The sequence below is a fragment of the Quercus lobata genome, chromosome 4 (assembly GCF_001633185.2).
Source record: "Quercus lobata isolate SW786 chromosome 4, ValleyOak3.0 Primary Assembly, whole genome shotgun sequence".
In the NCBI taxonomy this organism is placed as follows: domain Eukaryota; kingdom Viridiplantae; phylum Streptophyta; class Magnoliopsida; order Fagales; family Fagaceae; genus Quercus; species Quercus lobata.
Window position 1 is genome coordinate 6,402,542 of NC_044907.1, and position 11,583 is coordinate 6,414,124.

At 35.6% G+C, this 11,583-nt stretch overlaps 2 protein-coding genes across 2 annotated transcripts; both read left to right on the forward strand.

Moving 5' to 3' along the window:
- Positions 1-137: 137 nt before the first annotated feature.
- LOC115984472 (IAA-amino acid hydrolase ILR1-like 1) lies at positions 138-4,392 on the forward strand. Its single transcript, XM_031107495.1, has 4 exons — positions 138-158; positions 208-540; positions 1,131-1,259; positions 2,059-4,392. The coding sequence occupies exons 1-4, from the start codon at positions 138-140 to the stop codon at positions 2,464-2,466; spliced, it is 891 nt and encodes a 296-aa protein (XP_030963355.1). The 3' UTR covers positions 2,467-4,392.
- A 2,533-nt stretch (positions 4,393-6,925) lies between these two features.
- LOC115986749 (IAA-amino acid hydrolase ILR1-like 4) lies at positions 6,926-11,287 on the forward strand. The gene is made up of 5 exons (XM_031110021.1): positions 6,926-7,508; positions 7,708-7,833; positions 9,106-9,420; positions 10,176-10,304; positions 10,639-11,287. The coding sequence occupies exons 1-5, from the start codon at positions 7,149-7,151 to the stop codon at positions 11,044-11,046; spliced, it is 1,338 nt and encodes a 445-aa protein (XP_030965881.1). The 5' UTR covers positions 6,926-7,148; the 3' UTR covers positions 11,047-11,287.
- The last annotated feature ends 296 nt before the right edge of the window (positions 11,288-11,583 follow it).

The following is an 11,583-nucleotide window of genomic DNA, read 5'->3' on the forward strand; positions in this document are numbered from 1 at the left end:
CATTATTGAGTATTACTCTTAAGAAATGTATTAAATGTAAGGTATCGCTCACTAACTAGTGTCTCATACATAAAAAATTATTCTCTCCCTTGATTGCCTTTGCATAACCAGGAGCCAAATTAATGTTGTCTTACATCATGGTTTATGTTGCTGTAGCAGTATTCCAGTATACGTGTGTTTCCTCCTTAAGAAAATTTTCATAATTAGCTCTTCTGTTTTCAAAAGGGAACGGTTGTACTCGTTTTCCAACCAGCTGAGGAAGGAGGTGGGGGAGCAAAGAAAATGTTAGATGATGGAGCACTAGAGAATGTTGATGCCATCTTTGGGATACATGTTGCTGCTTCTTACCCTATTGGTACGGTGGCCTCCAGGTCTGGCCCTATTTTGGCTGGGAATGGTTTCTTTGAGGCAGTAATAAGTGGAAAGGGAGGTCACGCAGCCATTCCCCAGCACACAATAGACCCAATCTTAGCAGCTTCCCATATAATTGTTAGTTTGCAACATCTTGTTTCACGTGAAGCTGATCCCTTGGATTCACAGGTTCTCTCTCTATCTCTATCTCACACACACACACACACACACACACATCCTTGCATCCAGATCAAACAATTTTTAGTAAGTCATAAGAACAAAGTTTATTTCCTTGTATCATTTTTTTTTTGGGGGGGGTGGGTTGGGTTGGGGTGGGGTGGTAGCCTAAGCCTTCACATTGAAACACAAATAAAAAGTGCAGCATTACAAAGCCTATCTTATTCCTGCATCAATACCCTTACAGAGACTCCCATCAATACCCTTGGCCTTGTCATTAAGTTTTTCAAATAGTTTTCATATGTGGTATCTGTCTTGTGCTACTTCTTTAAAAAAAATCTGATTTAAAAGTTTCATTCCCCCATCTGTCTTCTGTCTTTTCAGCATCTGCAAATAGTTTCACACGGAACTAATTGCATAGATTATAATTATATATATAGCTTAGTTAGATTACTTCCTGTTGACACTACCTATTCCTATATCTACCAACATGGCAACATGCACTTGGGTTTTTTTCCCTAGCAAGTGAAAAGAAGATACATATTTTCAATTGTCAATATATTTTAATACTTTCTTTGCAATAATTTCATCTTTTATTGCAGGTAGTTACAGTTGGAAAATTCCAAGGAGGTGGTGCATTCAATGTTATTCCAGATTCTGTTACAATTGGTGGCACATTCAGGGCATTTTCAAAGGAAAGCTTTATCCAACTTAAACAAAGAATTGAAGAGGTAAATGTATTGAATGCTACTGATTCAGAGGTCCTTTATGCTATGTTTGGAAGTTTGGAGGGAGAGGAAAGTAGAGGAGAATGGTTATCCTCCACCTTATTTGGATGTTTTTAAAATTAAGTAAGGGGGAGAAGAATAATTAGCTTTCTCATAGTTTGTAATTTTGTTAATATAGTAAGAATAAATTTGGTAATTCATTTGATTAAGCATTTCTATGCTCTACTCTCCCTCCAAATCTCACCAATTTGGGAGAATTAAAAATGAGGGGTTAGAAGTAGTTAGAATTCCTCCAAACTCCTCTAAATCCCTCCCCCTCCTCCCTTAAAAAACATCCAAACAAGGTAATTTAACTTACTCTCCCTCCCTCCCCTCTACTCCCCTCCATCCAAACAAGCTATTAATTTTGGCAACCAATCTGCCCTTTTTTTCATTTTCCACCTTGACTAGAGGGTGGGCAACACAAGAAAGGTAGCTCTCTGATGCAGATTGGTTAAGGGAGAAGAAAATATTTTAATTTTTTATGTTGTTTTCTCTTTCCCTTAACCAATCTACATCACTAACAGGGGACTAACAATATCTAGGGACTAAGTTGGGTATAGGGACCAAGTTGGTCAGTTTTGACATTTCTTGGACCTAATTGGCATCATCTCAAACCTCAGGGTAGGCTAATGAAATTTACCCAAAAGAAAATTAGAATATCCTTTTTGTTCCTAGCTTGCTAGCTCTCTTCTTGTTACATTTTATATAACATACGTTCTACTCCTACATTGAATTTCAATTCTCTTAAATGCAAGTGCAGGTTATCACGAAACAAGCCAGCGTACAGAGGTGCAATGCAACTGTCATCTTCAATGAAAATGAGAAGCCCTTTTACCCAGTGACTGTAAATGACAAAGATCTGCATGAATTCTTCCAAAAAGTTGCAGGGGACATACTGGGCACCCAGAACATATTAGATAAGCAACCGACAATGGGAGCAGAAGACTTCTCATTCTATGCAGAGGTGATTCCAGGATACTTCTTCTCTCTAGGGATGAAGAATGAGACCCAAGGAAGGTTTGAATCAGGGCATTCACCCAACTTTAGGGTCAATGAAGATGCGCTTCCCTATGGAGCAGCATTACATGCATCATTAGCCACAAGATACATCCTAGAGAAACAATCCAAACTTAATCCGCCAAAGGGAAGCATTCATGATGAACTGTGAGTGCTTATACTGATATAAAGCACAGTCAGAGATTTTGAATTGCATTGTATATTGGATACTAGAAAATGCAACACTTGTAAATTGAATTTGTCATCGATCATTTAAGACAACCTATCTCAAGTTGAACTCCAGAATGTGCTTTTTTTTTCCCCAAGATAAGTTTATACTTTCAAATAGATGTTAAATTTGGCTGGTCCAAAATTTTTGAATTTGACTAATATATTGATTATTTTTCTGTTCATATTAACTTTGTGCATGTATGCACACGCTTACAAGTGGGGGAGGGGATTTGTAAGATCCAAAAGCTGGTTTTGTCACAACATGTTAGATCTGATCTAGATCCTAATATCCTTCATACCTCACCCAGTCATCACTTGTATCCTTTGTACCTTTGCCTCGCCTTCAACTCAGAGCCATTTCTAGCAGGATCCTTTCCATGATGGCAATGCAAGTTCTCCTTGAACTCTTGACAAAGGATTAGGAAAGAACATCTTTAGACTTGGACCAAGGTGGTCACTATGCACCTTCCTTAACTCAAAATGATTAGTAACTTTATTATTAGGGTAGCACCTTATCTTGTCGAGGGATTATTCTACTAGTCTTTTACCCCGCATCCACACGGTTATGGGATCATCTTTATTTGAAACGGATCTATTTCATGGTCCAATTATATGTTACAAATCTATTTCAAGTACCATATCATTCAAAATTTTAAATGATGTGACACTCTATACCGTTAGATCCAAAAAGTCAAAATCTTATCTATGAAGTGGACCCTCTCCATTTTCAAGTGAAATGGAAAGGATCCTATTCACACACACATATAAACACACTAAACCCACAATTGAGTGATCAATGAAACATCCTTTTTCTATACATCCATACGAAGTAAGGGTAACCAAAAGAGAGTTACATATTATAGGTTTAGGTTCTTGAATCATTTAGCTAACTTCACTAAAAAAAAAAAAAAAAAAAAATGGAAGTTGGGTCTTCATATTACAATTAGTGATCAGGAAACTACAAACTAAAAAACCTTAGATTAATCTTTTAGGCTCTGGCTTGCGTTAAAAGGGTGTGAATGATATTGAACTTGTGGAAAAGAGAAAGACTTGAGGATGAATTGGTTCCTGATGATAGCAGAGGAGAAAGGAGTCAATGGGTCAAGTGACTAACAATGGGGGTAAGTGGCAAATAAGGGGGCTTATTCCAATGAAAATTTAGGGCCCGTTTGGTAAGAGATTTTTAATAATGTTATTATTGTTTTGTGAAAATAAGTGTGGGTGAAAAACTTGAGGATGAATTGGTTCCTGATGATAGCAGAGGAGAAAGGAGTCAATGGGTCAAGTGACTAACAATGGGGGTAAGTGGCAAAATAAGGGGGCTTATTCCAATGAAAATTTAGGGCCGTTTGGTAAGAGATTTTTAATAATGTTATTATTGTTTTGTGAAAATAAGTGTGGGTGAAAAAGTGTGTGAAAAAACATGCAACGTTGTTTAAACACTAATAATTGTTTAAACGACAGTAATCTAAGCAATTTATATATAATTTATTAAAACTAGTCTCATCACACGCGCTTCCCGCATGCGACAAGTCTTTTAAAAAAAATAAAAATAAAAACTCCGTGTTTTTTACCGAATTGTCCATTTGTTTTGTTTCACATAGGGAAATAAGAGTATTTTTTAACTAAAAAAAAAAAGAGAAATCCAAATAAGGAAGCCACTTAATAATTGTAAAGATAATGAAGAAAAAAAAAATAATGGTTAGAGTTACCATGAGTAGCGGAGCGGAGCAGAGCGGGTGCCAAGCTTCTATAAGGAAGCTCTACTTCATCAGTAGGCGTCTGGACTCTAGATCATACTTCTCCAGTCCACGTGTTGCGCTTCACAAGTAACCGTTTACAGCAGTAATTTATTCAAAAAAAAAAATTATATATATATATACACATTATACCTGAGATAGCGAGCGACGAGGTTGATGAATCCGTTTTTCTCATTCTCACTGCAAAAAACACAAATAGAAATATAATCAACAAGGATCAAATAAATTCAGATCTAAGATCTAATGCTCAACCTACATAGAAGATCCGAATAACAGTGAGAAATTACGAAATTCGATCGGATACAGTGAAATCGGAATCAAACAGATAGTTTGAATTTGCAGTGGAAAAGAAAGAGAGAGGAAGTACCTGATTTCGTTAAGCCCAGCTACAGCAGATTGAGGTTATTGAGTTATAAATATTTTTTGAGAGAAGAATAGAAGTCAGAAAATTTTTATTTTTTAGAAAAAAATCTGGGAGGGAATATAATATTAGAGCCTTATGTCTTGGCCCGGGCCCTTCTCCCAATCTTTGGCGCCTCTCTTTTACTCTAAGTTGACACATTCCCCACATGCAGCCATAGTTCTTTTTCACGGAAAATCTTATATTACATAAATGTTTTAACAGTTAATATGAGATTTGTGATTCAATTTTTGTCTACTATATCTTAATTTGATAATAAAAAATTATTATTAAAAAGTAAACATTATAAATTGAAATTCTTTATAAAAAAAAACTAAAAAACACAATTGGTTAAAATTATATTTTTTTTAAAAAATATATGATTTCAATTATGTGGCCATGTATGGTTGTTTGAGTTGAATCTTAAGATGCTAGTACTAGCTAGTTCCAAGTGAATATTTGACTTCAAAAATTAGGGTTTGAAATCAAAAAATGCTTAGTTTAATAGGCTTTTAAAAAAAAAATACACAAGTGTTATATAATTGACACTCTTCAATGAATTTTTATCCAACTTACCCATAAAAAAAACCCCTAGCCATATAACATCATTTTCTCCCTCTGTTATATTTTCCTCTCTTACCTCATAAATGGATGGCCCTTGTTCTTTAACCTGATAACTAACCTCTAATAACCACCCAACCATCATCGTTGACTCACCGCGGCAACCACCATCGGGCCTAGCCACTTATCACACTAGCCATCATCTTCGCTCGCACCAACATATCTAACAACAACCACATCTCACACCAACCACCAGCGTCACTCTCACCTAAAGCTTGGCCTACAGATGAATTGCTCTAGTGCTCACTAGTAAGTTGAGTAAAATCCTAGCTAGACTCCCAAAAGGAATTCAATGTTTAGCAAAGCCATGTCATCATTGTTCTCCCTCCTCTCATAAAAGGTGTGGGCGTCCACACCTCCTGTGAGAGGAGGGAGGACTCCTCACGTAGAAGTGAATAATTTCACTCACACAAGTTAGCGGCTACTATATGTAAAACCAAAAGCGTTTGAATTTTTGTTAATCTTTTAATATTGTGCCAAATAAGTTTTGAATGTCTTACAATTTTACACATTTTAGATATATATTTTAATTTATATTTAAACCCTTTATTATTAGAATATTTTTCTTGTCATATATTTCTTTAAATGGTAAATTAGATAATTCTATATGCAAAAAAAAAAAAAAATCATAATAAAAGCAAATATTAATAATTACCATAATTATTGAAAATTTCATCATTCCTGTTGATAACTACCATAAATTTTTTCCTTGAAAAACATAACTACCATAACGATCAAAAGTTATATTTATATAAAATAAAAAAGCGAAAATAATCAGTTTTGTTAAACTTTCTCATACATTCTGCACAAATTACTCGTTACTTTTAGTATATACTACCGTCATACCATGGTATGCATGACTAGATTATGAAAATGTGTCATAAAATCTGTATACACTGAATGCCCTTGTTCTTTTTTTTTCCTTAACAACTGTAATATTAATATCCTTTTTTTATGGTATGTAATATTAATTCCCTCATTTTTTTTTTTTTTTATGTTCGTAATAACAATAGTATCCAGTTAATAAGTGCAATTAAGGTATTTATTAATAAATTATTTTATGAAAGTTTTTATATTACTTTCATGAGAAAGGTAAAAAACTATTTATTTTTTAAACAGTTGTTTCTAGAAAAAAAAAAAAAAAAACTGTTGTTTTTTTCTTTTCCTATATAAAGTTTTTAAAAATATATATTAAACCAATATTTGTAGGACATCTGTTAACTTTTTCAATAATAATAATATTTTCTGTCAATAGTTTTGTAGCTTTAAGTATCTTTTGTCTCCAAGATAAGGTTCAAATCACAACTAAAAAAAAAAGAGAGGAATTTCTATTGCACCACACTCACACATAGTTTTTTAAACTAAAATCATGAGTTCAAACTTAAAATCATGAGTTATGTATCAAAGTAGTTAGTGCGTGAAATAAACATTGATCAATAATGTGGTGCACATTCATTGGCCCAAATTGTCAAATTAGACTACACATATACAGCCTCAAGTTAAGCATTAATCTGATAATCTCCCATAGTTAGGATAGTTTTTGTTACACAGAACATGTTTATAATAGTATTTAATATCTATTCTTTTTTCTTTTTATGGGAAAAAAAATATCTATTGAGATCAGTTTCCTCAGATTTTTTAACATTTCCGCTTGTTTGTGCTCTTGTAGTTTTGCGGTTTGTAGTTTGTACTTACCCACAAACCAGTCTCTCCTCTCAAAAAACTACCACTCCTCCTCAACACTTCTTATAGCTTCACTCCCACCAAACCCATTTTCCAATCTTTCTCATTCTCTATTCCTTTTTAAATCTCAAATTCTAAATCTTTTTCATTGCAGAGCTAATGGGTTTCTCCCAATGGCTCTCTTTGACTTTCATTTTCCATGCGTTCCTGTCTCTACCAATTTCTTCAGAGCCCTCTCTTAGCCCTGAAGTGTTGCCTCAAATTCCAGCCAACTTCCTTGAATTGGCTAGAAGGCCAGAGGTTTTTGATTGGATGGTTGGTATTAGGAGGAAGATACATGAGAACCCAGAACTTGGGTTTCAGGAATTTGAGACCAGTAAGATTATTAGAGCCGAGCTTGACCAGATGGGCATCCCTTACAAATACCCAGTTGCTGAAACTGGTGTTGTTGGATACATCGGGACTGGTTCACCTCCTTTTGTTGCAATCCGAGCGGATATGGATGCTCTTGCTATGCAGGTTTGCTTCAATTCTGGGATTTTTTAGCTAAGCTTCTTGTGTTTGACTTTTTTTTTTTTAATGGAACTATTATGTGAAAGATTGTAACTTCTTTGTAATATATGTGCAACATGCTTAATGGTGTTTGTAATTGTAATGGATGATGGGTCTATTTAGTAATTCCTGATTTTTGGTAAATGATGGGACTTGTTGGTTACAGGAGAGTGTAGAGTGGGAGCACAAGAGTAAAGTACCTGGGAAGATGCACGCATGTGGCCATGATGCCCATGTTACCATGCTTCTTGGTGCTGCAAAGATTCTTCAAGATCATCGCCATGAGATACAGGTTCCTTTCTTTAGTAACTTGCATAGGAATTTTACTTATGATGCTCTTTACAGTATTCACTTCATTATATGTGGTAGGTTTGTCTCTTTGTTTCTCAATGACCGATCATATGTGTTCAGTCAGCTGCAGGATGTCAATTGACGATTGTCTGAGTGTCATATATGCTGCAATTTGGGCATTGTATCTTAATGGCAATTATGCATACAAATTGTTTGAAGAGGTAAACAAGTTTAGTCTCAGTTTCAACAACGACAAAAGGCAAGCCTTTGTCCCAAAATTTTGGGGTTGGCTATGGATCCTCAACCGATTAAAAGAACACTCTACTTATAAACTCTTTCAGTTTACGTAGAACATGTCAATTGCCCCCTGTTTTATTCATAGAGTTATACACACAGTCATTTTACTTCAAGCAGGTTAGCTGTACCTATCTACAATTGTTTATTTGCTAGTATGCTTCCATATTAACAATTGGGTTGGCTGACTGGCTGGCTCTGGAAAGAATACTTCAGATCCCTCAAAATTATCTGTTCATGAACAATAACTTGAGTTATTTAGTTGGACATCTGTATTTGAAGACAAAGATATCAATTTCCTTTACAAAGATACTGAGAGAAAGATAATTTTTGTAGATTTTTATTTATGAGAGAGACATTTCTACATTTTTAATCTTCTTTGAGTTAAGTATCCATTCTGGCCTTCCCACATCATCAATGCATATGGTAAGTAGTATTAGATTACTGGAGTGGTTGTCAATCTTCTTCGTGTGTATGTGTGTGAAATGGTTACTAGTACTACTTCTGAGAGGCTAAAAATCTTACTTGTTCCACCAATTTATGTCCATAACTACAAATGGAAAAGTGCTAATCATATATAAAAATAACCTACTACTCGATCTATAATCTAAAGTAGACTAGCAAGCATATAAGTACCAGCTTTGGCATAAATATCACCCTTGAGTTTCTTTTGTTTCTTAATTTCTCTTTCCATTTCATACTCTACCTATGGTAAATCATTGCAGTATTCGAGGTGCATTATTGAGTATAACATCAAAGCAATGAAAATATTACTCTTAAGAATATGTATTAAATGTAGGGTATTGCTCACTGACTAGTGCCTCGTACATGACAGATTATTCTCTCCCTCGTTTGCCTTTGCACAACTAAGCCAAATTTATGATGTCATATATCACTTTTTATGTTGCTGTATCATTATTGCAGTATGTGTGTGTTCTCCAGAAGAAAATTTTCATAATTTGTTCTTCTGTTTTGAAAGGGAACGGTTGTACTTGTTTTCCAACCAGGCGAGGAAGGACATGGGGGAGCAAAGAAAATGTTAGATGATGGAGTACTAGAGAATGTTGATGCCATCTTTGGGATACATGTTTCTGCTTCTCACCCTATTGGTGCAGTGGCGTCCAGGCCTGGCCCTCTTTTGGCTGGGAGTGGTTTCTTTGAGGCGGTAATAAGTGGAAAGGGAGGGCATGCAGCCATTCCCCAGCACACAATAGACCCAATCTTAGCAGCTTCCAATGTAATTGTTAGTTTGCAACATCTTGTTTCACGTGAAGCTGATCCCTTGGATTCACAGGTTCTCTCTCCCTCTCTCTCTCTCTCTCAAACACACACACAGACAGAGGCTTGCATCCAGATCATACAAATTTTTTAACTTGGATTAAGTCATAAGAACAAAGTTTATTTCCTTGTATCAGATTCTTTTTTTGGTTGAGGGAGCCTTCCCATCAAAACGCAAATAAATAGTGCAGCCTTAAAAAACCTATCTTATTCCTGCATCAATACCCTTACAGAGCTTTCCCATCAATACCCTTGGCCTTGTCATTAAGTCTTTTCTGCCTCCCACCACATATATTTTTTATATGTGGTATCTGTCTTGTACAATCTCATTATTAAAATCCCATTTGAAAAAGTTTGATTCCCCCCCTTTGGTCTTTTCAGCATGTGCTAATAGTTTCACACAGAACTAATTGCATAGATTATTGTAGATATAGTTTAGTTAGATCACTTCAGGTTGAAACAACCTGTTCCTACATCTAACAACATGGCAACATGCACATGGGATTCTTTCCCCTAGCAAATGAAACAAAGATACATATTTTCAATTGTCAATTTATTATAATACTTTCTTTGCAATAATATCGTCTTTTAGAAATGCCGCCTTCTTTTTTATTTCTTAATTTCTTTTTGTTTCCCTTTATTCCATGTTGTGCCCTACCACTTTTTAGTGAATGAATTATAAATGTCCATAACAAGCCTTGGCAGAACGGCATCTTAGTTACTGCCTAGCTTTTTAGTTAAACTTTCAAACATAAAAGCATAAATGTGCAGGTAGTTACAGTTGCAAAATTCCAAGGAGGTGGTGCATTCAATGTTATTCCAGATTCTGTCACAATTGGTGGCACATTCAGGGCATTTTCAAAGGAAAGCTTTATCCATCTTAAACAAAGAATTGAAGAGGTAAACGTGTTGAATGCTACTGATTCAAAGGTCCTTTAATTTTGGCAACCAATTTGCCCTTTTTTGAGTTTTTCATTTTTCCCCTTGACTGGAGGGTGAGCAACACAAGAAAAGTAGCTCTCCCACTACCATGCCCCACCACAAACATTTATGAAGGCGAAATTTTGTCCCACATATCTGGGATAGCACCAAGAGACTTACAAGTAGGCTAGTTGGGGAACAAAAAGAAAATTAGAACTCTTTGTTTTCCTTGCTTGCTCTCTTCTTGTTACATTATATATAGCATATGTCCTAATCCTACATTGAACGTCAATTCTATTAAAATGAAGTTCAGGTTATCACGAAACAAGCCAGTGTACAGAGGTGCAATGCAACTGTCAACTTCAATGAAAATGATCAGCTCTTTTTCCCAGTGACTGTAAACAACAAAGATCTGCATGTACACTTCCTAAAAGTTGCAGGTGACATACTGGGCACCCAGAACGTATTAGAAATGCAACCGCTGATGGGATCAGAAGACTTCTCATTCTTTGCAGAGGTGATTCCAGGATACTTCTTCTTTCTAGGGATGAAGAATGAGACTCAAGGAAGGTTTGGATCGGAGCATTCACCCTACTTCAGGGTCAATGAAGATGCGCTTCCATACGGAGCAGCATTACATGCATCATTAGCCACAACGTACATCCTGGAGAAACAATCCAAACCTAATCCGCCAAAGGGAAGCTCTCATGATGAACTGTGAGTGCTTTTACTGATATAAAGCACTGCCGAGATTTTGAATTGCTTTGTATATTGGATACTAGAAAATGCACACCTGTAAATTGAATTTGTCATCAATCATTTAAGACAACCTATCTCAAGTTGAATTCCAGAATGTGCTTTTTTCCCCCCCAAGATAAGTTTAGACCTTCGAATTGATGTCAAATCTGGCAGGTCCAAAATTTTGGAATTTGGCTAATATATTGATAACTTTTCTGTTCGTATTAACATTGTTTTTTATTTTTATTATTATTATTTTGTCTTTGTGCTTACAAGTGGGGGAGGAGGATTTGTGAGAACCAATAGCTGGTTTTGTTGCAACACGTTAGATCTTGTCGGGATCCTAATATCCTTGAATCCTCACCCTGCCGTCACTGGAATCCTTCGTAACTTGGATTGATCTTTTGGCTCTGACTTGCATTAAGAGGGTGTGAATGGCATTGAACTGGTAGGAAAGAGAGACTTGAGGATGAATTGATTCTTGAGGGAGTTGTGGAGAATACCGGAATTAAAAGCGACG